This window comes from Somniosus microcephalus, chromosome 5 (assembly GCF_052327205.1).
Source record: "Somniosus microcephalus isolate GS21.2 chromosome 5, FLI_Smic_1.0, whole genome shotgun sequence".
Taxonomy (NCBI): Eukaryota; Metazoa; Chordata; class Chondrichthyes; order Squaliformes; family Somniosidae; genus Somniosus; species Somniosus microcephalus.
The window spans coordinates 75,322,685-75,349,986 of record NC_140991.1 but is presented as its reverse complement, the minus strand read 5'-3'; the positions used below and the strand labels follow the sequence as shown (position 1 = coordinate 75,349,986).

At 46.9% G+C, this 27,302-nt stretch overlaps 1 protein-coding gene across 1 annotated transcript in view; it reads left to right on the top strand.

Moving 5' to 3' along the window:
- The window catches only part of malrd1 (MAM and LDL receptor class A domain containing 1), a 408,505-nt gene that overhangs the window by 285,503 nt on the left and 95,700 nt on the right, over positions 1 to 27,302 (top strand). Inside the window, exons 17-19 of the mRNA XM_085987833.1 lie at positions 4,080 to 4,358; positions 19,569 to 19,694; positions 19,832 to 19,898. Coding sequence (XP_085843959.1) covers positions 4,080 to 4,358; positions 19,569 to 19,694; positions 19,832 to 19,898 — 472 coding nt within the window. The remainder of the gene's footprint in view (positions 1 to 4,079; positions 4,359 to 19,568; positions 19,695 to 19,831; positions 19,899 to 27,302) is intronic.

Here is a 27,302-nt window from a genome sequence, read left to right as displayed (position 1 = left end):
AATGAATATCGACTGGCATTTCCTACAAACAATAACGAGTGAGAACTCGGTGAACATAATCAACCCAGACTCTGGAACTGATGATGGTAAGACCAACCCGTGTGCAAAAGACAAAGTTTCAGCACAGAATTCCACTGAGATAGAGAATTCTGAGTCTGTCCAGTCTACTGACATGCACATTTCTGAGGGACACCGGGCTCGAACTCAACTCCATTTCAAACTGCAACAGCAATTAGAACAAATGATTCGCCGTTTTGAGCAAGAGATGAATGCAACGAAAGAGTTCTTTGATATAGAGTGGGAACATCTGGAAAGACAACAGAAGCAGCTGCTGGAGCAAATGGAGCAGGAGCACACAAAACGTCTGATGTCAGAGGAGTTAACGGTCAGCCAACTCCTGCATATGCTGAAGGACAGGACTCTGAAATGGGAAAAACTTGAACACGAACTTCAATATTCAAACGAAAGGGGTTCGGAGCTCTCAAAGGTTATTGGAAGAGCTGAGGTGGCAACACAGACTGAGATGACTGCAACAGAGCAGCCCTTGGATGCCAAAAGTACGCTGACTCACGTCAACGTAGAACAACAGACCGCTGAAACAGCTGCTCCGGTAGAGGGATTGAATAGTCCGATCAATCAATCTCCAAAAGAAGTTGAAGTAGTAAAATCTCAAATGAGGTCATTAGTAAATGACTTGCTGAAAGCCCAGAAAAAGCTGGATGAAGAGGTACGCATGAAGAAGTCTCTTCAGGAAAGATGTCTGGACTTGGAACAAAAGCTGGCTAACGCCCAGCTGGGTATGGAGGAAATAGAAGACCCTCTCGCTGGCCTAGATCAGGACGACACCGAATATTACTATGTCCTGTCCTGCCCAACTTGTAACTTCGACTCCCACCATACAGAAATCATGGAGGAGCACCGAAAGTCTACGGAACATCGGGAGAAGGTGGCTCTACTACGGAAAAAGGAGGAAGAGAAGGAGGAACTGCGCTTGCAGCTGGCAGCTGACAGTGGAGCCCAGAGAGTCTCCAAGAAGCAGAAAAGGAAAAGTCGAAACAGAAGATGACCCATCTGAACCATTATTACCTCTACCAGATCACACACGTGGTCCCTCCGAACGGAGCCAATTCAGTTCGGAAGTTCAAACTGTTAAATCCATGGAAGGACTATTGAATGAGTCACTCCAGCAACGTGAACCGACTACACCACAGAGATTGAATCTGTGAACTGTTTTCCGCAGAGACTGAATCTGTGATCTGTTTTGACATGAAGTTATCTATGTATCTATGTTATTCTGTTATGTAAACCTGAAGTTATATATGTATATATGTTATTACGTTATGTTAAATGGGGAGATGACTGTAAAGCTAAGAAGGGAGGAATGTTGTGTATGTAATATGTGTGCTACTTTGAACCTATGGACAGGACTGCACTACTTGTAGGGCATAGTGATACGCAGTACCACTCCTGGCCATAGGGGTATAAATAGTACTGTGGGTACTGATCTCCCCTCAGTTCCCGCCTGTGGGCATGAAGTAAAGACCTACGTGCAGTCCCTACCTCCAACCAGTAAAGACCTGTTTGAGTTATACGTTTAAGTCTTGTGTTAATTGTTCAATACAATACACATACTTAACACACAGCATCTCCTCAGACTTACAAAGCCTTAAGAGTGTGGATAGGGGCTTCAAGAGTCACCCAGCATGCCTGCACTCTGTTCTCTGAGTGGCATTGGCTCCACGTGAGAGGCGTAGCTGTCCTCTCGCAGGATGATGGCTCGTTTTCTCCCCTGCCTGCCTCTCACCCAGTGCCCTTGTTGGTACCAGACATACAGCTGGGCCAGACCGCCTCGACCAGATCCAAGTCCCAGCAGGCTGCAGCCGGGTCGTCAACAGCCAGAGCTCCTTGAGGTACCCACCCTCTCAAGTGCCCTCAGTGGAATTTCAGCAGCCTCCCACCTCCCAAGCTGGAGCCACAGAGGAACCATTACTCTGTGCAGCCCTAGAATAGGTACACAAACACACAAGACTGGCACTAGGGGTTTGCACAAGTATAGTTTGTAGTTATTCATGATCAATTTAACCATTTGTCAAATCACGACTGAAGTATTTTAGAATAGTGAAGTAAACTGGGTTTTTCTAAGATTGCTATTGTTCAGGTGGAAGGAGGGAGTGTTGGTGCCCCTGGGAGGGGAGGGATTGTTCAGGAGAATCTCTCCTCAATAATTGGCAGCTTTACAGCTGTGGCAGCTCAAAGCAATGATGAGCCATGTTCTTCCTCTGCATCTTCTGGTTCCTCCTTCACTTCTTCTTCTGGTTCCTCCCACCCTCACCCCACCTTGTCACTTACCTTGTCAGGGACAGTTCCGTTGGGTCCTCGGTGGCAGCCCGCTTCCGAGCGATTTCCCACTCCCACCCGCTGACCGGCGCGTTATTCCTGTCGGCTTCAGGCGGGAGTCCGATTTGAAACACGGTGATGAGATCTAGGGGTTAAAATGGCTCAGGCATCTTGTCAGCATTGCTGTGCGAGCTTGATGCTCCGACCAATGCCCGCCCACCTCACCCACGCTGCACTCCTGCCCCGAGTTAAAATCAGGGCTGTCGTTTTTGGCAGAACAGCATTGAGCAGCAAATCTAACAACACAATCCTTAAACAAGGAGATACTTCCATAATGCAGCTTTTAGGGTGCAGAAGATCCAGCGAGTATGTTGATATAATGCAAAGCTCAGATGAAAGCGTATCTACAAAGTAAAAGTGAGATAATGCACAATTGGTTAATGTGTGCATGAACCTTGGAAGCTGTTGCTATTAATTTGTAACAGGAATGCTTTGAGCACAAAAGGGTCTGCATGGATTAGCTGAGACCAGCTTTGAATGTTAGGTGGCTGCGGTTCTATTCATTTTCTCTTGACTTTCTGCCATTTTTTCCCCTGATGTTCAGCATTGCCTTCTCTGATCCCAGCACAATCTCTAATGTAAACAGCACAGTTCTAAAAAGGCATTATAAACATTACAACCAAAGATACAAAGCCAGTCCCACTCTAAGAACTTTATCAGACATGAATGTTCCCTCGTGCCCATTCAAAATGGGCTTTAAAGGCAAATAGTACAATGCCAGCATAAAAGCCAGGATATTGCATCAAGTATTCATTTAAATATATTTTGTATGTGTTCTGGAGTCTTAATGAGGCTATGGCATGAAATGTGAACAAGTAGTCCAGCATACGAGATGCACCTGGCCAGAAATTACAGGCAGAAGGAATTGGGCAAAAATCTGTCAAAGACTTGCTCGCTCAATTTTGCTATTCCCACTGCATCCATTCTGTACCCACAGTTATTTGGAAAAACTACCCTCGGATGTATTATAGGCACTGCCACCGTTATGAGAAATACATAGAAGTTACAACACATGCATGCTCCAACTACTTCTGACTTCAAATGGCAATTGGAGTCCTAGAGCCCCAATTTGCATAATAAGAGGAGATTACCCCCGAAACAGGGAGGCGCTTTGGGCACTTAATGGTAGGACCTTTTCAAAATAGCAGTGGCCCTATCGTCGGGTTAACAGAGCGTTAAGGTTACCAACCCCATTTTGAGTTTGTCACTGCTCCGTTAATGCCAGGAGGTTACAATTGACCCCTCTGTGAAAACATTTTGCCTGCCCTCAGTTCTAAATCTCTTAGATTTAACCATGTATCTATGGCCCCTCATTCTTGAAGGGATTCTGCTCCCTCACTATTCAGAAAGTGGAGTCATTTTAACTTTGGGCGATGGTGTAAAATGGTCGATATCGATTCAGCCGCCCATTATATATCTCTCCCGATTGAAGTCAATGGAAATGGAAATCAGGCGAGATGTATAATGGTGGGCTGAATCGATATCACCCATTTTATACTATCACCTAAAGTCAACATTACCCCCATGGATTCTTGTTACGCATGGTAATCCCTATCTTCCCCAACTATCTGGTTAAAGATTTCTTTAGTGGTTGCTAGGGAACACAATATAAGGAAAATGTTTAAATCCAGGGCAGCTTTACAAACTCTTGCAGTTCCTGATGGTGTTTCCCCCTCACATAGGACCACTTACACCTCGACCGGCGACCTGTTCCCCAGACTCCTTCCAGTGCTTGCATGTGCAGGAGTGCATCCAACAATCATGGAAATGTGATGGTGAAGAAGACTGCGCAGATGGAAGCGATGAATCAAACTGCCCAACTACAATTCCAGGCACCCTGCCTCCTCAGGATCAATGTGGAGATAAAGAATTCCAATGTTCTAACAGAGAATGTATTCCATCACTGCTCAGGTGTGATGGAGTCCCAGACTGTTCTGCTGAAGAAGATGAATTTGGCTGCTGTAAGTCCCATTTATTTGCCCATTATGATGTATTTTAAAGTCACCACACATATGTTGCTACTAAATATTAGCTTTCTTTCAGCTATGTCAAAAAAATGTGGCCTAAAAATTTACTGTGTGCAAGAAATGATCGCTGTACTTGAACTAGGCCCGATGTGCATCCGATATTAGGCCTCATTTAAATGAGACCGACAAGCTGTGGACACCGGCTCGGCATCCCCAGGCAGTTCGCTGGCAAAGAGGCTTTGAATTTTGTGCCATTGCGACCCTCAGATAGCTCATTAAAGGGGAAGGCGATGCAATCAGGAGGGGCTGGGGTGGGGGGTAGGTGACCAGGAAAGGAGGGCAAGTTTGTTCTCAGGCCTTATAACACTGATATTTATTTTCTTTTTGCCTGGAGAATACTCAGTTCCATGGGGCAAAGGAGTGGAAAAAGGAACCGAGACCCATGATGCTCAGTCTCTGCTCCCTTTACATTTCCCTGGAAGGGGGTGGATTGCCTACATCTACAACAGGCGCAGGCATAGAAATTACTTGGAAATTAGGGGAGGGGCCTAATGGAACCTGGGAAGGCAGGTTGGGCACCCATTTGAATAGAATCATTGGGTCTTTGGGGCTAGAGGCCTTCTGATGCTGTTTTGTATAGCAGACAGAGGGCCCAAACAGCAAGAGTCATTCCACTGCTGTAGGCCTGTCAGATGTAGGGCAATGACTGTATTTCCACCTCTATTTCTAGACGTGGGGGTGGGGTGCGGTGCTGCACTGGTGACACGTCGGAGACATGATAATGACCTGAGTTCTGAAATGCAGGTGTGTTTGGATATTTAAAACAGAGCAGCATTTGTGTGCCTGCTTGGTACCCCTGTAGGTGGGCAGAGGGTGGCAAAGGAAAGCTTCTATAACATCTTTGTATGGCATAGTGCCACACCATCTGATACATTTGCCCAATGCCCACTGAACTATTGCAAAGATCTGTAGCTAACTGTGACACATGTAAGCAACAGGTATACCCTGGGTTTTATCAATGCAGTCCTGGTGCAAGTATACATTTGTATGTCTTCTGTTTTATGAGCCTTTATGAATACAGTTCAATTGAATGTTTATGGTATTCACCTTTATTTCTGAATGTGTGACAGTACCATTTTAACAAAATCCTTACACTCAAATGTTTAAATTTGTTCTGTAACACTTAACAGTGTATCTCTGCACCAAATGTGACTCATTATTGGATAGGTACCTTTTACTTGAATATTTTCACTGTTGAATCCAACTAGCAGCCCAATTGCTGACTTGCTACCAATCTTTCCCTCCTCTGTATATTGTTATCTTGTTGAAAGATCGATCCAATTACAGATTCATTGTGCTCTGCTGTTTCCAGATGCTAGCGTTCATACAGTTGTTCTAGATAAGGACACTGTAACCCTTCTAATATAAATACACAAAATTACATGTTACAAAGAGAATGAAAGGCATCATCAAAACACTGATAAACTCTGAAAAATTAGCTCATAATGGCACTTCTGCAGATAATGAGCCACATTATCTAACACTATATGATAGCAATCAAGCAACAGCAAATATCCAAATACAGTTCTTCAGAACGTTGCAACAGAACTATCCCAAGGAAACATCCTATTGAGTTGTGTGTTGCTGCCGTATCATGCAACAGAAAACAACTGAGTTCATATAGTTTCAAGTTAATTTTACTTGTTTCTTCCTGTCTTATTGCCCAGCTTCAAATAAACATTTTGTGGAGGTCCCATGAAAGGAATTAGGTGGCTGACAAACTATGAAGGGATCTGAATGTGAAGAGGATTATAAGTCTTTTGTGACAAATTAAGCCAGTAAATGTTGTCAAGGATGGAGGCGATGAAAGTGTGGGTGAGAACCCAAGCCGGAGCATTTGAAATGAGGTGTGGTTTATGGAGAGTAGAAGTAGGGAGGCTGACAGAGCTTTTTCCATAAATCAAGCCTCAAAAATGGAATGGTTTAGGTTTTCAGCAGACATGGGGGAGAAAGAGGGGCAGAGGCAAGCAATCTTTCAGAAGAGAAACAAAGCAACCTTGATAATGGTTCATATGTGGAGGACAAAACTAAGTTTGAGGTGGAGCAGTACCACAAGGGACCCACCTTCAGCTTAGCCTGAGGTGGCAGTTGAGAATCTTGATGGAGTAGAGATCGAGGCATGCGGTTTTGCCAATGTTTAGCTGAAGGAAGTTTTGGGCTTATCTAGGGCTCAATGTCAGACAAGTTGGCAATAGTCCTGAATCAATGGAGGAGATGTAGAGGTAAAGCTGAATGTCATCATTTTATATATGCATAAACTAATGCCATACTCCTGGCTCATGTCACAAAGAGATAGAATGTAAATAGGTGAGTAAGCTGTAAGATATCAAATCTTAGGCAAGGCAGTTAAAGAAAGCATAAAGGAGAACACAAAGGGTTAAATGATTTGTGAAAATTAGGAGGAGGACGAAGATTCTAAAAGTAAAGTTAAAGATCCTGAACAGATAATCGGAAACAAAAAGAAAAATTGAAAAGTAAATTGTGATGGATATTAGAGAAAATGAAAATACTTTTTGGGGATATATATTAAACGAAGAGCAGGATGTGTGAGGTGACATAGAAACATAGAAACATAGAAGATAGGAGCAGGAGTAGGCCATTCGGCCCCTCGAGCCTGCTCCGCCATTCAATGAGATCATGGCTGATCATTCAAATTCAGTACCCTGTCCCTGCCTTCTCTCCATATCCCTTGATCCCTTTAGCCTTAAGAAATATATCCAACTCCTTCTTGAATATATTTAATGAATTGGCCTCTACTGCCTTCTTTGGTAGAGAATTCCACAGGTTCACCACTCTCTGGGTGAAGAAATTCCTCCTCATCTCAGTCCTAAATGGCTTACCCCTTATCCTTAGACTGTGACCCCTGGTTCTGGACACCCCAACCATTGGGAACATCCTTCCAGCATCTAGTCTATCTAGTCCTGTTAGAATTTTATAAGTTTCGATGAGATCCCCTCTCATTCTTCTAAACTCCAGCGAGTACAAGCCCAATCGACCCAATCTCTCCTCATACGTCATTCCTACCATCCCAGGCATCAGCCTGGTGAATCTTCGCTGCACTCCTTCCATGGCAAGAACATCCTTCCTCAGATAAGGCGACCAAAACTGCACACAATACTCAAGATGAGGTCTCACCAAAGCCCTCTACAACTGCAGCAAGACATCCTTGTTCCTGTACTCAAACCCTCTCGCTACGAAGGCCAACATACCATTTGCCTTCTTAACCGTCTGCTGCACCTGCATGCTTACTTTCAGCGACTGGTGCACAAGGACGCCCAGGTCTCGTTGCACTTCCCCTTCTCCCAATCTATTGCCATTCAGATAATAATCTGCCTTCCAGTTTTGACACCAAAGTGGATAACCTCGCATTTATCCATGTTATATTACATCTGCCATGCTTCTGCCCAATCACCCAACCTGTCCAAATCATTCTGGAGTTTCTCGGTATACTCCTCACAGCACACACGCCCACCCAGCTTTGTGTCATCTGCAAACTTGGATATATTACATCTAGTTCGTTAATATATATTGTGAATAGCTGGGGTCCTAGGACCGATCCCTGTGGTACCCCACTCGTCACTGCCTGCCACTCGGAAAAAGCCGTTTATTCCAACTCTTTACATTCTGTCTGCCAACCAGTTCTCTATCCAAGTCAATACCTTGCCCCCAATCCCATGTGCCTTAATTTTACACGCTAATCTCTTATGCGGGACCTTATCGAAAGCCTTTTGAAAATCCAAATACACCACATCCACTGGTTCTCCCTTATCTATTTTACCAGTTACATCCTCAAAAAATTCCAGTAGATTAGTCAAGCACGATTTACCTTTTGTAAATCCATGTTGACTTTGTCCGACCCGTTCACTTTTTTCCAAGTGCTCTGCTATTACATCCTTTATAATGGACTCTAGCATTTTCCCCACTACCGATGTCAGGCTTACCGGTCTGTAATTCCCCGTTTTCTCTCTACCACCCGTTTTGAACAGTGGGGTAACATTAGCTACCTGCCAATCCATGGGTACTGTTCCAGAGTCTATCGAATTTTGGAAGATGACCCGCAATGCATCTACTATTTCTAGGGCCACTTCCTTAAGTACCCTAGGATGTAGATTATCAGGCCCTGGGGATTTATCGGCCCTCAATCCCATCAATTTTCCTAACACCATTTCCCTACAAATACTAATTTCTATCAGTTCCTCCCTGTCATTAGACCCTATGTTCCCCAACATCTCTGGGAGGTTATTTGTGTCCTCCTTTGTGAAGACAGAACCAAAGTATGTATTTAATTGGTCTGCCATTTCTTTGTTCCCCATTATAAATTCCCCTGATTCTGACTGCAAGGGACCTACGCTTGACTTCACCAATCTTTTTCTCTTCACATATCTATAAAAGCTTTTACAGTCAGTTTTTATGTTCCCTGCAAGCTTACTCTCATACTCTATTTTCACCCTCTTAATTAATCCCTTTGTCCTCCTTTGTTGAATCCTAACCTGCTCCCAATCCTCAGGTTTACTGCTTTTTCTGGCCAATTTATATGTCCTCTCCTTGGATCTTACGCTATCCCTAATTTCCCTTGTTAGCCACGGTTGAGTCACCTTTTTTGTTTTATTTTTATGCCAAATTGGGATGAACAAATTCTGTAGTTCATCCATGCGATCTTTGAATGTTTGCCATTGCCCATCCACCGTCAACCCTTTGAGTGTCATTCCCCAATCAATCCTACCCAACTCGCACTTCATACCATCGTAGTCCCCTTTATTTAAAATCAGGGACATTTTGCAAGACAGGAACTAGTGAAGTACAACTAGACCTCCATGTTCTGAAACAAGTTGATTAAAGCCTTGCTTTATACTCAAACCAAGTGCGTAGTGAGTTTTATTACATCAGTCTCTAAGGAGGACAATAGAGTGATCAGGAAGGCATCTAAATGTATGGCAGAATGAGTACTCCACTAGGAAAAGGTCTTTAGGAAGCTGGAGAGTTTTGTGATCTTATGATAGAGTGCTAAAAAAAAACTAGAGTAAAACACGAGATGCGACAGCAGCATTTGTGATAGGCTCAAGGAATATAGGAACATACCGGAGGATTGAGAGATTGCTAACAATCTACAGCTTAGCAAAGGTCACATGTATGATGAGGGTAGTGCATTTGATGTAGTGTATATGGACTTTAGCAAGGCTTTTGATAAGATTCCACATGGCAGACTGGTCACGAAGTTAAAAGCCCATGGGATCCAGGGCAAAGTGTCAAGTTGGATTCAAAACTGGCTCGGAGACAGGAAGCAGAGGGTAATGGTTGATGGGTGTTTTTGTGACTGGAAGGCTGTTTCCAGTGGGGTTCTGCAGGGCTCAGTACTAGGTCCCTTGCTTTTTGTGGTATGATCTAGACTTGAACATAGGGGGTATGATTAAGAAGTTTGCAGATGATACTAAAATCGGCTGTGTGGTTGATACTGAAGAAGGAAGCTGTAGACTGCAGGAAGATATCAATAAATTGGTCAGATGGGCAGAAGAGTGGCAAATGGAATTCAATCTGGAGAAGTGTGAGGTAATGCATTTGGGGAGGGCTAAAAAGGAAAGGGAATACACATTAAATGGTAGGACACTGAGGAGTGTGGAGGAACAAAGGGACCTTGGAGCGCATGCCCACAGATCCCTGAAGGTAGCAGGCCAAGTAGATAAGGTGGTTAAGAAGGCACACGGAAAGCTTGCCTTTATTAGCCGTGGCATAGAATACAAGAGCAGGGTGGTTATGCTTCAACTGTATAAAACACTGAAGGGGGAGGGTGAACAGTCAGAGGTCGTGGTTCACATTGGGACCAATGACATGGGTAGGAAGAGGGATGAGGTCCTGCAGCAAGAATTTAGGGAGCTAGGTAGCAGATTAAAGAGCAGGACCTCAAAGGTTGTAATCTCTGGATTACTCCCGGGGCCACGTGCTGGAGAGTATAGGAATAGGAGGATAGAGCAGATGAATACGTGGCTAAAGAGTTGGTGCAGGAGGGAGGGCTTTAGTTTCCTGGATCACTGGGCCTGCTTCTGGGGAAGGTGGGACTTGTACAAGTCGGGCGGGTTGCACCTGAACCAGAGCGGGACAAATATCCCTGCGGAGAGGTTTGCTAGCACTGTTCGGGGGGGGTTTAAACTAAAATGGCAGGGGGTTGGGAACCTGAGCAGGGAGACAGAAGAAAGGGAAACAGGGATAAAAGCAAAAGATAGGAAGGAGAAAAACAAAAGTGGCAGTCAGAGAAATCAACGGTTTAAATCAAACGTGGCCACAGTAAATAATAATTCTAATAGGTCTAAGAGCGTTAAAAAAACAAGCCTGAAGGCTTTGGCCTAGAAATTCAGTTGTTTGCGCCAGCCGCTAGCGCCTTAGGAGGAGGAGATGTGGGGCGCTAGGCGGCTAGTGGCCGGGTGCTGCGCGATCTGCGCCTCTCCCCAACTTCATTAAAGATTTAGCGGCAGCGCAAAGCCTTTGCGCGCGCTCAGCTGCGCGCGTAGATCCTGACGTCATTTCATCGTGCAACGCCCTTTGTGTGCCCCAAACCGGAAATTCAGTGGTGCCGGCCTATTGCGCGCCTGGCGCCCCTAGCGACTGGTAGAGGGGAACGGTTCCCAGTCACTGCGGGGCACGGGGGGCGCTAATTAAAGGGCACTCCTCCTGCAGTAGAAATGGCAGCCATTTTGCAACACTCCTTCTTTGTGAGAGACGGATCTTTGCAGAGAGACAATGGTAGAGAGCTTTCTGGTTTGGCTCAACACTCGCACAGGTACTTGTGGCTTCAGGCCACAGCTTTGCACTTGTCTTTAACTTCAGAGCCATAGCATTGATTGGAAACATATAATGGGGGCTGCAATGGGTGCAAACGTTGGCCTTCTCCATTGCATTCAAAGGGCTCAGAGACGCCGTGAGAGAGTGGCAGTCATGGCCAGAGGGAGAAGGGGCAACAGTCGTCAGCTAAGGAGGCCTTACCCACCCAGGGTATACCGCCAGCAGTTCTCATATCTGAACATGTCTGACGAGCAGTGTGTTCGGAGGCTGAGATTCCAAAGGGCGGTGGTCACTGAGCTCTGCCACCTGCTTCGCGGAGATCTGCAGCCACAGCTGAGGAGCAGGACGTCTCTGTCGGTGGCAGTGAAGGTGACGGTGTCTCTCAACTTCTATGCCACCGGCTCCTTCCAATCCGCTGCTGGGGACATTTCCAACATCTCCCAGTTTGCCGTACATTGCTGCATCCGCCAGGTGACCAATGCCCTTTTCAGAAGGAGACGTCAGTTCATCTCCTTCTCCATGGCCCTTGTCAAGCAGCAACAGCGTGCAATGGGCTTTGCAGCATTAGCGGGCTTCCCCATGGTGCAGGGCGCCATTGACTGCACGCATGTGGCTTTGCGGGCACCTCTAGAGCATGCCGAGGATTACCGCAACCGGAAGGGCTACCATTCGCTCAACGTGCAGTTGGTGTGTGACCACAGGCAGATCACCCTAGCTGTCAATGCCCGCTTTCCAGGCAGCAGCCATGATTCCTTCATCCTGCGCCAGACTTCTGTGGCAGACATGTTCCAGGCCCAGCCTCACCCACGAGGATGGCTTCTCGGGGACAAAGGCTATCCTTTGTGCACCTGGCTGATGACCCCGCTCCGTGCGCCCAGCACCCCTGCTGAAGAGGGATACAATGACAGCCATCAAGCAACCAGGAACCTCATTGAGCAAACAATCGGCGTCCTGAAGCAACGGTTCCGCTGTCTGGATCGTTCCGGAGGAGCCCTACAGTACTCGCCTGAGCGAGTCTCCCATTTCGTGGTCGTGTGCTGCATGCTGCACAACCTGGCTATCCGCAGGACTCAGCCACTGCCACCAGACATTGGAGGACCACCAGAGGAGGAGGAGGAGGAGGAGGAGGTGGAGGATCAGCACAGGAGGGAGGCAGAAAGTGCAAGGGCCGCCCGTCGGCGGCTTATTGAACGTCGGTTCTAGGCCCCCTCTCAGGGAATGGCTTGTGCCAATGGCACAAGATGAATGTAGCCGCTCCACAAGCCCTCAGCCGAGCAGGGCAACCAGGACTTCCAAAAGAAAGCACGGACAGTGCGATTTAAGAACATTTATTACTTTGATACCTCTGTGCCCTTCCCACATAACAAACTAATGGAGAGAAGCCCCCCCCAAAAACACAAATCGAGCAGTCTCGGCCTTTCAAAAAACACAAATACACCAGTCTCAGCCTTTCAAAAAAAACAAATCCACCCTCCCCCTTTAAGAGCTCACCGGCGCCAGAGTGTCTGCCGTCAATCAGCAACTCGCCGCACCTGCGCTGCGCCCGCCCTCGGGGGTTTCGCCCCGGGCCGCCGGCTTAGCGCCTAATGATAGTCGTGCATCGCCTGTTTTAGCGCAGCAGCAACCTCTTGGGGCGGTGCCACTGAATATCGGCGAAGGTGGCGCGAAGTTGCGCCGGGCGCAAACTTTAGCGGCTGCCCGGCTGTAGCGCCCCAAACGTGGCTATACTGAATTTCTAGGCCTTTGTGTCTTAATGCGAGGAGCATTTGTAATAAGATGGACGAATTGGCTGCGCAAATAGAGGTAAACGAATATGATTTGGTTGGGATTACGGAAACATGGCTCAAGGATGGCCAAGACTGGGAACTCAACATCCAGCGGTATTCGATATTCAGGAAAGATAGGCAAAAAGGAAAGGGAGGTGGGGTAGCATTACTGGTTAAAGAAGGGATTAATACAATTGTAATGAAGGATATTAGCTCTGATGTATGGATAGAATTGAGAAATACCAAGGGGAAAAAAACATTAGTGGGAGTGGTATATAGACCTCCCAACAGTAAGGCGGAGGTTAGGGATGGCATGAAAAGGGAAATTAAAGAAGCGTGCAATAAGGGCACAGCAGTCATCATGGGTGACTTTAGTCTACATATAGATTGGGCCAAACAAATTAGTAACAATACTGTGGAGGAGGAATTCCTGGAGTGTTTACGGGATGGTTTCCTGGACCAATATGTCAAACAACCAACCAGAGATCAGGCCATCTTAGACTGGGTATTATGTAATGAGAAAGGATTAATTAGCAATCTTGTTGTACGAGGCCCCTTGGGTCGGAGCGATCATAATATGATCGAATTCTTCATTAAGATGGAGAATGAAGTAATTGACTCAGAGACTAGGGTCCTCAATTTAAATAAAGGAAACTACGATGGTCTGAGGAGCGAGTTGGGTAGGATTGATTGGGGAATGGCACTCAAAGGGTTGACGGTGGATAGGCAATGGCAAACATTCAAAGACCGAATGGATGAGCTACAGAATTTGTTCATCCCAGTTTGGCATAAAAATAAAACAAAAAAGGTGACTCAACCGTGGCTAACAAGGGAAATTAGGGATAGCATAAGATCCAAGGAGAGGACATATAAATTGGCCAGAAAAAGCAATAATCCTGAGGATTGGGAGCAGTTTAGGATTCAACAAAGGAGGACAAAGGGATTAATTAAGAAAGGGAAAATAGAATATGAGAGTAAGCTTTCAGGGAACATAAAAACTGACTGTAAAAGCTTTTATAGATATGTGAAGAGAAAAAGATTGGTGAAGTCAAGCGTAGGTCCCTTGCAGTCAGAATCAGGGGAATTTATAATGGGAAACAAAGAAATGGCAGACCAACTAAATTCATACTTTGGTTCTGTCTTCACAAAGGAGGACACAAATAACCCCCCAGAGATGCCAGGGAACATAGGGTCTGATGAAAGGGTGGAACTGAAAGAAATCAGTATTTGTAGGGAAATGGTGTTAGGAAAATTGATGGGACTGAAGGCCGATAAATCCCCAGGGCCTGATAATCTACATCCCAGGGTACTTAAGGAAGTGGCCCTAGAAATAGTAGATGCATTGCTGGTCATCTTCCAGAACTCGATAGACTCTGGAACAGTACCCATGGATTGGAGGGTAGCTAATGTTACCCCACTATTCAAAAAAGGTGGCAGAGAAAAGGCGGGGAATTATAGACCGGTAAGCTTGACATCGGTAGTGGGGAAAATGCTAGAATCTATTATAAAAGATGTAATAGCAGTGCACTTGGTAAGCAGTGACAGGACCGGACAAAGTCAACATGGATTTACAAAAGGTAAATCATGCTTGACTAATCCACTGGAATTTTTTGAGGATGTAACTGGTAAAATAGATAAGGGAGAACCAGTGGATGTGGTGTATTTGGACTTTCAGAAGGCTTTCGATAAGGTCCCACGTAAGAAATTAGCGTGCAAAATTAAGGCAGATGGGATTGGGGGCAAGGTATTGACTTGGATAGAGAACTGGTTGGCGGACAGAAAGCAAAGTGTTGGAATAAACGGGTCGTTTTCTGAGTAGCAGGCAGTGACTAGTGGGGTACCGCAAGGATCGGTCCTAGGACCCCAGCTGTTCACAATATATATTAATGATCTGGACGAGGGAATTGGATGTAATATCTCCAAATTTGCAGACGACACAAAGCTGGGTGGGAGGGTAAGCTGTGAGGAGGATGTCATGAAACTCCAGTACGATTTGGACAAGTTGGGTGATTGGGCAGAAACATGGCAAATGCACTATAATGTGGATAAATGTGAGGTTATCCACTTTGGTGGCAAAAACAGGAAGGCAGATTATTATTTGAATGGCAATAGATTGGGAGAAGGGGAAGTGCAAAGAGACCTGGGTGTTCTTGTGCACCAGTCGCTGAAGGTAAGCATGCAGGTGCAGCAGGCGGTTAAGAAGGCAAATGGTATGTTGGTCTTCGTAGCAAGAAGGTTCGAGTACAGGAACAAGGATGTCTTGCTACAGTTGTACAGGGCCTTGGTGAGACCGCACCTTGAGTATTGTGTGCAGTTTTGGTCGCCTTACCTGAGGAAGGACGTTCTTGCCATGGAAGGAGTGCAGCGAAGATTCACCAGGCTGATACCTGGGATGGCAGGAATGACGTATGAGGAGAGATTGCGTCAATTGGGCTTATACTCACTGGCGTTTAGAAGATTGAGAGGGGATCTCATCGAAACCTATAAAATTCTGTCAGGCCTGGACAGACTAGATGCAGGAAGGATGTTTATGATGGCCGGGGTGTCCAGAACCAGGGGTCATAGTCTAAGGATAAGGGGTAAGCCATTTAGGACTGAAATTAGGAGGAATTTCTTCACCCAGAGAGTGGTGAACCTGTGGAATTCTCTGCCACAGAGGGCGGTGGAGACCAGTTCATTAAATATATTCAAAAAAGAGTTGGATATATTTCTTAAGGCTAAAGGGATCAAGGGATATGGGGAGAAGGCAGGGACAGGGTACTGAATTTGGATGATCAGCCATGATCTCATTGAATGGCAGAGCAGGCTCGAAGGGCCAAATGGCCTACTCCTGCTCCTATCTTCTATATTTCTATGTTTCTATGTAATATATAGTTAGGCCTCAGCTAGAGCACTGCGTGCAGTTCTGGTCACCACATTACAGGAAAGATGTGATTGCACTAGAGAGGGTACAGAGGAGATTTACAAGGATGTTGCTGGGAGTAGAGAATCTTAGCTATGAGGAAAGACTGGATAGGCTGGGTCTGTTTTCCTTGGAACAGAGGAGGCTGAGGGGAGACCTTATTGAGGTGTATAAAATTATGAGGGGCATAGATAAAGTAGATAGAAAGGACCTATTTCCCTTAGCAGTGGGGTCAAAAACCACGGGCACAGATTTAAAGTAATTGGGGGAAGGTTTAGTGGGGACTTGAGGGGAAATTTCTTCATGCAGAGGGATGTGGGGGTCTGGAACTCACTGCCTGAAAGGGTGGTAGAGGCAGGAACCCTAACCACATTTAAAAAGTAATTGGATGTGCACTTGGGATGCTCTAACCTGCAGGGCTATGGACCAAGAGCTGGGAAGTGGGATTAGGTTGGATAGCTCTTTGTTGGCCGGCGCAGACACGATGGGCTGAAATGGCCTCTTTCCGTGCTCTAACTTTCTATGATTCTATGATCCCAACAAATATAGGGCTTTTATGTGAGATCTCCCCAACTCTTTACAATCTATATTAACAATTTGGAGGAGGGGACCGAGTGTAACATATCAAAGTTTGCAGATGATACTAAGATGGGAGGGAAAGTAGTGAGTGAGGAGGACATAAAAAACCTGCAAGGGGACATAGACAGGCTAAGTAAGTGGGCAGAGATTTGGCAGATGGAATACAATACTGGAAAGTGTGAGGTTATGCACTTTGGCAGGAAAAATCGTAGAGCAAGTTATTATCTTAATGGCAAGAAACTGGAAAGTACTGAAGTACAAAGGCATCTGGGGGTCCTGGTGCATGAAATTCAAAAGGTTAGTATGCAGGTGCAGCAAGTGATTAAGAAGGCCAATGGAATGTTGGCTTTCATTGCTAGGGGGATAGAATATAAAAATAGGGAGGTATTGCTTCAGTTGTACAAGGTATTGGTGAGACCGCACCTGGAATACTGCATACAGTTTTGGTGTCCATACTTAAGAAAAGACATACTTGCTCTCGAGTCAGTACAAAGAAGATTCACTCGGTTAATCCCGGGGATGAGGGGATGGACATATGAGGAGAGGTTGAGTAGATTGGGACTCTACTCATTGGAGTTCAGAAGAATGAGAGGCGATCTTATTGAAACATACAAGATTGTGAAGGGGTTGGATCGGGTGGATGCGGGGAGGATGTTCCCGATGATGGGTGAAACTAGAACTAGGGGGCATAGTCTTAGAATAAGGGGCTGCTCTTTCAAAACTGAGATGAGGAGGAACTACTTCACTCAGAGGGTGGTAGGTCCATGGAATATGCTGCCCCAAAAAGCTGTAGAAGCTACATCATTACATAAATTTAAAACAGAAATAGACAGTTTCCTAGAAGTAAAGGGAATAAAGGGTTACGGGGAGTGGCAGGAATTTGGACATGAGTCTAGGTTCGGATTGGTCATGGCCCTGTGGGTAGCGGAGCGGGCCCAGGGGCCGTGTAGCCTGATCCTGCTCCTATTTCGTGTGTCTAATTCTGTTAGATTCAGGAGATGGTTCTGTGATAGTAGATTGGCGGTTAGGATCAGATCAGCCATGATCTTATTGAATGGCGGAGCAGGCTCGAGGGGCTGATTGGCCTACTCCTGCTCCTATTTCTTATGTTCTTATGTTCTAACACGCAAATCCATTATAAAGCAGTGATTAAAGGGCATCCAATAAGAGTTAACACACTCAGTCAAACCCAGTAGAGGGGGTAGAGGAATATTGAATTGTTGCCAAGGCAGCATGGAAATGAGTATGGTCTGAGCGAGTCTGGTATATTACTTTAAGGTCAGTTAGAGCAGTAGAACAAGACAGCACAAATTGAAATAAGTAAATGGTAAATTGAAAAGAGATTTTAGATAGAAATTCTTTACTCAAACATTTGGAATGATCTGCCAGGTAATATAATCAAATGTGTTCGGGCACAAGATGCAGTTTGGATACTAGGCAGGGGGAATTGAAATGCTCTTGTACAATCTTTTTCACCTGCAGGGGGAATAAAGAAATGATCCAATATGATTTAAGTGCAATCCCATGAGACAAGGGCCAATAATCAGTAATTATTTGCTTCAAAAAAACTGGACAAAAATTAAAAGGGCAAGAGATACATTTTCACCTGGCATATGCTTCTAAAAGTGCAACAGATAATGTAGCACAAAGGTGAGGCAAGATATATTTTCATTTCATTTACATGCTGCTTCACATTACTCCACAACATACCAAGCACCAACATTAAAATGTAGTTATGCACCAGAGTGTAATAAACTAGCACTGATTGTCAACCAGCTGAATGTTAATGCAAGTTTCCAGCAATATGTTTTAACGCTTTTAAGTCTACAATAGCAATTCTATACCAAAATAACCAAGTAAAATAAAATATAATAAAAATGTACAATAAGAGCTCATTGCTTTAATTAGTTTGCTTAGAACAATGTGGACATGGACAGATTCACAGCTTCATGGAGTTCTCCAATTCCACTTGATTATATTCAGCGAGAATGATTTACCAACTCATTTCAGCTGCCTATGCACATTTTTAAAGCTACAAAGAAGATCTGTTGTTTGAAGGTTATGGCTACAAGAGCCATAAGATAAATTTGATATGAGGAACTCAGGCTGGCAGACAATACAACTTTGCATATGTTTGTACCAATGAAATAGGATTAGATAGAGGTTAGTTAGAGGATTAACCTCTCCCTCAATTCCAAGTCTGCACATCTTCATATACAAATAAAACTGTTACATTGAATAATCATGCAGCAATAATAAAGCACATTTGCATGATTGAATTTTAAAAGAAGGCCATATTTTTTCTTTCAATTAGTAGCTTTATTATGCTCAGCATTATTGAAATAAATGGCATGACCCATTCTGTGGTGAAACCCTTCTATTGATACATTTTTTGCTTTTCATTTAGTCTGGCTGCTGCTGTAGGATGGTGTGTGTAGACAACATGTTATCATGCTGCACTCTCCCATAAAGGACATCACAACCTGTATTAGTACTGTACAGCACTTTGCTTTTCTTTGTATCTACTCAGTGTCAGAAATTGCAGTCATCGTTTGCATGGGATTGTGAGACTATAGTGATTATCACTCGTCTTCTTACATGTAGCAAGCAGGCGACTATTTTTGTTAGTTTTTAATGTTACAGTATGACTATGAATAATTAAATTAGTCACTGCATATTTAAAGTGCATGTTCATTATTCAAAACTCAATTTTTTTTAAACTCATTTGAGTAATCTGTATTTTGCATTATAACGTTTGAGGATCAGGGAGTATCTATGATGGCTGTTGCCTTTTGCCAATGGGTAAAGAGAATCCACAATAGAAATCGTGAGGTTCTACTGCTGGTGCAGAGCCTCCCCGGTCATGAGTGTGGGTCAAAGACAGGACTACAACATCGCAGCTCAGATTCTGCCCTTACACCTAACGAGGCTCAGTGTCAGAGCTTCACAATTTCTGCCCTGATATGTAGAAGGAATGGGCTTGAAGGGACAAATGGGCTTGAAGGGACAAATGGGCTTGAAGGGACAAATGGAATTATGGTACTCCATGCTTTCTTATTTTATTAATAGAAAATATTGTCCTGCTGTGCCACAGTAAAATTAAGACTAATTCTCCTTTTACAGCTACAGTACTTTGCTTCAATGGTTCTTTGCTCTGTGGGTCCAGTGGACAGTGTATCCCAGTAGCACAGCGATGTGACGGCAACGTTGACTGTGGAGATTTCAAACCAGATGAATCTAGTTGTTCAGGTAGGAAAGCAAATCAGAAACCATTTAATTACAAAGTTGTTTCATTCTGTTTTTTAATACTTAATTTAATTTTATCTCAAACATACTTTGGTGTTTAGTTTATTAATGACATTGGCAATTTTACTCTCTTGTTGCAGAATGTCCTACTGCCTATTGTAAAAATGGAGGAACATGCATCATTGATGACAGAATTGCATTGTGCAAGTAAGTGTTTGTGTAAACGTTACAGGACACTTTATAAATGCCTAATGAGAAATTTAAAAATTCATGCTTTGTCTCTTTCTGTCATTTATGCAGATTGTCAGAGTAGAGCAAATTGCAGAATGCTGTGAAGCCATCTGTTCTTCTCATTACAAATCCAAATGTTTGTGGTTTGTATTCTTAAGCTGCCATAATGTTGCAGATGCCATTTGAGAAAGGAGCCCATTTTGACAATTATGCAAGCAGGCAACACTGAGTTATACTGACAACTCTGCACCATTGTCAAATCAAGGGAAAATAGATCTTTGGGCATGCATACATTAAGATTATGCTGGTAACATTTATTATGTCAACATGGAAGCCAGCTGTTCTGTCTTTACTAATGTTAGAAGCTTTAAAAGCACCAAGCAAACAAACTTGGGGATTCTTTAAACTTTCAATTTAAAGGTTTTTTTTTAATCAGAGTTGCTTTCATGTAGGTTACAGTTATACAGCAGCCAGTGTGTACCCAAGTGGTGTGAGAGACTTTGGCCTAGAAATTCGAAGGCCTAGAAGTTGAGTTTGCGCTGCGCCAGGGCTTTAGCGCCGGAAGTTAGCGCCGGCGCTAAGTCCCTTTGCGCGCGCCAAAAATTCAGTAGCGCCGCGCCCAAACGGCTGCCGGCGCTACTGAAGGGTTTTAGCGCCTGAAAACTGGCGCAACGCGCCGCATTGCGGCGCTATTCCGGCGCTGCGGCGCCCGCTGCGGTGCGGCAGGCTCGGGAAGTGCAGGCCTCCTCCTTCCGTTAAGGAGGAGCTGCCTGCACCCGGCCGCGGCCCGCGCAAATCTCTTCAAAAATGAGCCCGGCACCTCGGACAAGTGCCGGGCTTGCATCTGTTCCGGGGGGGGGGGGGGGGAGAAGTCCGGGGAGGGAGCTGCGGGCAGGCGGCCGGCGGGAAAGCGGCCGGCCGCCGCGGGGCCTTTAATGCGCCGGCGCAAACACATGTTGGACTCTGTTGCCAGAGTCTTAGTTGCGGCTGCCACGGGCGAGGCGGCCGCAACTGAATTTCGGCGCTGGGGCCCGTCGGCATGGCAACCGGGACGCTGCGCACACCGATGACGTCATCGGTGCCGGCGCAGCGCTACTGGTGCAACGCCGCTTTAGGGCCCCAGGGAATTTTTGAACTGGCCATAACTCTGGCGCTAGTCCCTCTAGCGCCTCAAAAGCGGCGCTAAGGCTAGTGAATTTCTAGGCCGAAGTGTTTGCGCTGGTCATTAAGGCCTGTTTTGGGGGGAAAAATGGGGGTACCTGTGACGGCCGCCATTTTCAGCAGACTGGCAGTGCTGCAGTTACCTGCGCCTACTGAAAGTATTGTAATTAGTGAGCGTGACGTCAATCGGTGTGCCATGCTGAGTTGCCGCCCACTCATCCATTTTGGCTATCGCTCCTCTTGCCGCCCTCTCCAAAGCACGCCTGTGTGTGCAGCTGCTAAAAGCACTTCAGCAGCGGAAACAGCCATGATGATGCTTCAAGTGACAAATGTAAGACAGCCAGGACTATTATCTCCACATAGCAGTGTTTATATTAATCGCAAGCCGAGGTCTTGATAGCTAACCCTTGACATTTGTAGCTAAAGTTTAATTTTTTTTCGGTGGTTTGCTTATTTGAAACTGTCCTGCCTGAGATTGTAATACTGAATGTAACAAATGGGAAGATGCAGAATATTGCAAGTGATTACTTCTGAGTGACTAGAAGAGTAAGCTTGAGGTTTGGATTAGGAATCACCTATGGATGTTCATTGTTTTGATCTCTGAAATCTGAAGTGTGAATTCAAATTATTTACATCATCAGATCTGAGTACTCTGTCATCGCCTTGGAACAGTAAAATCCCCTCAGTTGTCAGACCCTCCTAAGCCAGTGACTAAAGTGACCTCAGCATATCAGTGAAATGAAGACTACAGTATAACGGTCTCAAAAACTACAAAGTGCTGGATTTGATTATTCCTGTCCTATGTCTTTTTGTTCCTGCTTCATGAAAATTTAAACAAGCATTTAAAATAAAGAGCTTGGCTTAATCTCTATTCCTTTAGAATGAGATGTGTGGGTAAAGTGATGGGGGGGGGGGAGAGTCCTTGAAAGCATTAAATGGGCCTTCTTGGCTCAATGTCAAAAAAAATGAACTGCGTTCCCTTTCAACAACACTGAATGCTGCATGCCTTCTTCAGTGCAATGAGAGGTACAGTCTTCCGATAATTAGTTTGACCTGTTGTACACCCACACCCTCCCCCTTTCTCCTCCGATCCCGTAAAACACGAAGTCTGATCAAACCACAGACTTCCCTGGCGTAGTCGACAGACTCCCTACAAATGCATAAACAATTTGCCAAACCCTTTTTCCATCTGCAGAAATTTTGTGAGCCGCAGCCTGAGCTGATTTAAAAGATGACATCCATAGATAGGTTCTGAAGCTTTGCTTGCATCACTTTGATGTGCTTTAAACAAGTGAGAGCTTTCTCCACAAAAGCTGAATGCAATGCTGTAACATTGATTGGTGAGCGGGTGGCCGGTAAATTGTTGTACTGTAGGAATGGTCAAATTCCTATCCAGAGATTGAGTTCGACGCAGGCAATCAATCAAAAAGGTTGTTAATGTCAAACTAACGAGTTTAAACAGATTGATGCAAGAGAACTATGTATACAGGTCGTAATTGGCTGGAAGCTCCATGAGGACTGCCTGGGCGGTCCCATGGATGGTATCATGACGACATCACGTTCTTCCCACGTTTAGGGTGATCACATGATCGGTGGCATGACGTCATCGCGTTTGCCCTCGCTATTAAAGGGCCCGCGCCCTGTACATGCAAACAGTATATACAATGGTACAGATTTAGTCTGTAGCTAACACATCGTTAAAAGGAATTATGTACACTTGTTCAGAGTCTCTTAGTGGCTCTGCCATATGCGCCCCCTGATGCGCTATCAATTACTCATAAAATACTGAGAGTTAAGAGAGTAACTAAAGGCTTTTATTAACAAAAGAATGAAGGTCTGCCTCGAGTGGTTGACCAGTCCAGAATACAAAGGGGCTGGGGAGCAGTCACCTTTATACTAGGACTTGTGGGAGGAGTCAGCCGAGGCATGTCCAGGCATGTACACAGTGGAATACAAACAGTGGTTTACCACATTCACCCCTTGTTTAAAATTGAGTCCGGCGGGGTGAAGTGTATTAAAAGTTAGTGTATTGGAGTCTCTCCGGAGGTCTTGTCTGCCGCTGTGATCGGCGTGGCGACGGCAGGGGTAGTGGAGCTTCCGGCGGCGAGTCCCGCGTAGGCTGTGGCACAGGCGTGTCGTCCTCGTAGGTGTCGAGCGGGTCGCTGGGCCCAGGCCTGCCGTCTGCTGGGACTGGATATCGGATCGTGGGGGGGGGTGGTAGTGAGTAGTGGGTTACTGCGGCCCCCGAGGGTGCAAGGTCTCTTATGGAGACTGTGTCCTCCCGCCCGTCCGGGTATGCAATGTAAGCATACTGGGGGTTGGCGTGGAGGAGGTCGACCCTCTCGACCAGGGGGTCCATTTTATGGGTCCTCACGTGCCTTCTCAGTAGGACCGGCCCTGGGGACATCAGCCATGGCGGTAGCGATGTCCCCGATGTGGACTTCCTTGGGAAGACAAACATTTTCTCATGAGGGGTGGCGTTAGTGGCAGTGCAGAGCAGTGACCGAATAGAGTGGAGCACATCGGGGAGCACATCCTGCCAGCGGGAGGTTGGAAGGCCCCTAGACTTTAAGGCTAGCAGGGCGGCCTTCCAAACTGTCGCATTTTCTCTTTCCACCTGTCCGTTCCCCCGGGGGTTGTAACTGGTGGTCCTGCTTGTGGCAATACCCCTAGTTAGCAGGTACTGACGGAGTTCGTCGCTCATAAACGATGAGCCCCGGTCGCTATGGATATAGCTGGGGAAACCGAACAGGGTGAAGAGGTCGTTCAGACATTTAATGACCGTGGCACTGGTCATGTCCGGGCAGGGGATGGCGAACGGGAAACGGGAGTACTCATCAATAATATTGAGGAAGTACACATTGCAGTCGGAGGAGGGGAGAGGCCCTTTAAAATCAACGCTCAGGCGCTCGAAGGGGCGAGTGGCTTTTATCAGGTGGGCCCTGTCTGGTCTATAAAAGTGCGGTTTGCACTCAGCGCAGACTTGGCAGTTCCTGGTCATGGTCCTGACCTCCTCAGAGTAAGGCAGGTTGCGGGCCTTGATGAAGTGGAAGAACCTGGTGACCCCCGGGTGGCAGAGGTCATTGTGGAGGGCCCGCAGTCTATCGATCTGCGCGCTGGCGCAGGTGCCACGCGATAGCGCATCCGGGGGTTCATTGAGCTTCCCGGGCCGGTACAAGATCTCGTAATTGTAGGTGGAAAGTTCGATTCTCCACCTCAAGATCTTGTCATTTTTGATTTTGCCCCTCTGCTTGTTGTTAAACATGAAAGCAACTGAACGTTGGTCAGTGAGCAGGGTAAATCGTTTTCCGGCCAGGTAGTGCCTCCAATGACGCACAGCCTCCACAATCGCCTGGGCCTCCTTCTCAACAGCGGAGTGTCTGGTCTCCGGGCCTTGGAGGGTTCGTGAAAAGAAGGCCACGGGTCTCCCCGCCTGATTGAGGGTAGCGGCCAGGGCAAAGTCGGACGCGTCGCTTTCCACCTGGAAGGGGATGAATTTGTCCACTGCGTGCATGGTGGCTTTGGCAATGTCTTCCTTGATATGGTGGAAGGCTAAGCGGGCCTCTGCCGTCAAGGGAAAAGAGGTGGACTTGATCAGCGGATGGGCCTTGTCCGCATAGTAGGGGACCCGCTGGGCATAATAGGAGAAAAATCCTAGGCACCTCTTCAGGGCCTTGAGGCAGTGGGGCAGTGGGAGTTCCATAAGGGGACGCATCCGGTCGGGGTCGGGGCCGATGACTCCGTGTTCCACAACACAGCCAAGGATGGCGAGGCGGTTTGTGCGGAATATGCACTTCTCCTTGTTATATGTCAGGTTCAGGAGTTGGGCGGTGCGGAGGAATTTTTCGAGGTTTGCGTCATGGTCCTGCAAGTCACGGCCGCAGATGGTCACATTGTCCAGATATGGGAAAGTGGCCTGCAACGCATTTTGATCTACCATCCGGTCCATCTCCCTTTGGAAGACGGAGACCCCGTTGGTGACGCCAAAGGGAACCCTAAGGAAGTGATAGAGGCGGCCGTTTGCCTCAAAGGCAGTATACTGGCAGTCCTCAGGGCGGATAGGGAGCTGGTGGTACGCTGATTTCAGGTCAATGGTCGAGAAGACGCGGTACTGCGCGATCTGGTTGACCATATCAGCTATGCGGGGGAGTGGGTAGGCGTCCAGCAGGGTGTAGCGATTTATTGTCTGGCTGTAGTCGATGACCAGGTGCTGCTTCTCGCCGGTCTTAACGACCACAACCTGGGCTCGCCAGGGGCTGGTGCTGCCCTCAATAATCCCTTCCTTCAGGAGCCGCTCCACTTCGGTTTTAATGAAAACCCTGTCCCCGGCACTGTATCGCCTGCTCTTTGTGGCGATGGGCTTACAGTCGGGGGTGAGGTTAGCAAACAGTTGGGGGGGGGGGTGACTCTGAGTGTGGAGAGGTTGCACCTGGTGCGCGGCAGGCAATTTGGGAGCTGCTGGCTGCAGACTGTGAGTGGGGGTAGGGGTCCACCGTACGCCATCGTAACACTTTTAAGGTGGCACTGGAAATCTAATCCCAGCAGGACGGCAGCGCAGAGGTCGGGCAGGACCAGAAGTTTAAAATGATCGTACACGGTCCCGTCTACTACGAGTGTCACTACGCAGTAGCCGCCGATGTCCGCCGACTGGGACTCAGAGGCCATAGAAATCCGCTGGTGCGCAGGCAGGACTGGGAGAGAGCAACGTCGCACCGTGTCGGGGTGGATGAAGCTCTCCGTGCTCCCAGAGTCAAAAAGGCAGATTGTATCGTGGCCATTTACCTTAATGTCCATTGTGGAGCTGGCCAGCTGGTGCGGTCTCGCTTGGTCCAGTGTAACGGATGCCAGCGTAGGGGTCGGTGTGTCGCTGCGGGTATCAGATGAGGCGGTGTTGGGGGCCTGCTGCGTTCCGGCTGTCGTCCAAGATGGCGGCGTCCATGATCCCCATGTGGCTGGAGGCGTCCAAAATGGCTGCTGTACCGGTGGTTCGCACATGGCCGGGGAGGCCCAAGATGGCGGCCCGCATGGCCCACATGCGGCGCTGCTGGGGTTCGGGGTGGCTTTGGCCCTGCAGACGTTAGCGTAGTGTCCCTTCTTCCCGCAGCCCGAGCAGATCGCGTTTTTCGCCGGGCAGCGCCGGGTGTTTTGCCTGGCCACAGAAGTAGCATTTCTGGCCTTGGGGCACTGCTGTCTGGCCTTGGGACACTGCTGCGGTAGTTGGGCCGTTGCTGGGGTGTGGCTGGGGTGGCACGGCGCTATGAGGCGGTCCTACCGTGTCCCAGGCTGTCATTCCCCGTGGCGTCCACGGTGCAGAGGAGTAGGCATCCATGCCCCGGTAGGCTGCATCCAGTGATAGTGCAAGTTCAGAGGCCTTGTTGAGGTCGAGGTCACTCTGCTCCAACAGTCGCTGTCGGGTGTAATTGGATCTGTGGCCTGCTACAAAAGCGTCCCGGATAAGTTCCTCTGTGTACGCGGCGGCCTTTACATCCTTACAACCACAGGCCCGGCCAAGCACAGACAGTGCCTGAAGGTATTCCACGGTCGATTCCCCAGGTTATTGTTTACGACTCCCCAGAAGGTGCCTGGCATACACTTCGTTCACTGGGCGCGTGTACTGGTCCTTGAGGAGCTTGATAGCGTCCACGTACGAGGTCGCGTCTTGGATGACCGAGTACACTCGGTGGTTCACTTTGGAGGTCAGGACATCCAGTTTGTCCTCGTCCGATTTGATTGCTGCGGAGGCGGTCAGGAATTTTTTGAAACACTTAAGCCAGTGAGTAAACTTGGTGGATGAGTCCGCCTCCCGATGATCTAAGTCCAGGCATGCTGGTGTGAGGATCTTCTCCATTATAAAAATTTTGTTAATAAAATTGATGCGCTATCAATTACTCATAAAAGACTGAGAGTTAAGAGAGTAACTAAAGGCTTTTATTAACAAAAGAATGAAGGTCTGCCTCGAGTGGTTGACCAGTCCAGAATACAAAGGGGCTGGGGAGCAGTCACCTTTATACTAGGACTTGTGGGAGGAGTCAGCCGAGGCATGTCCAGGCATGTACACAGTGGAATACAAACAGTGGTTTACCACACCCCCCCAGAATTGTCTTTAATGAAAAAAGTCAAACGGTGAGGGGGTCTGACGAGCCTGTCAGAACGAGTCTTGTATTCCTGAAGCGGAAGCTGTTGGACGGCGGGCAGTCTGGCGGGCAGTTGCACTTGTTC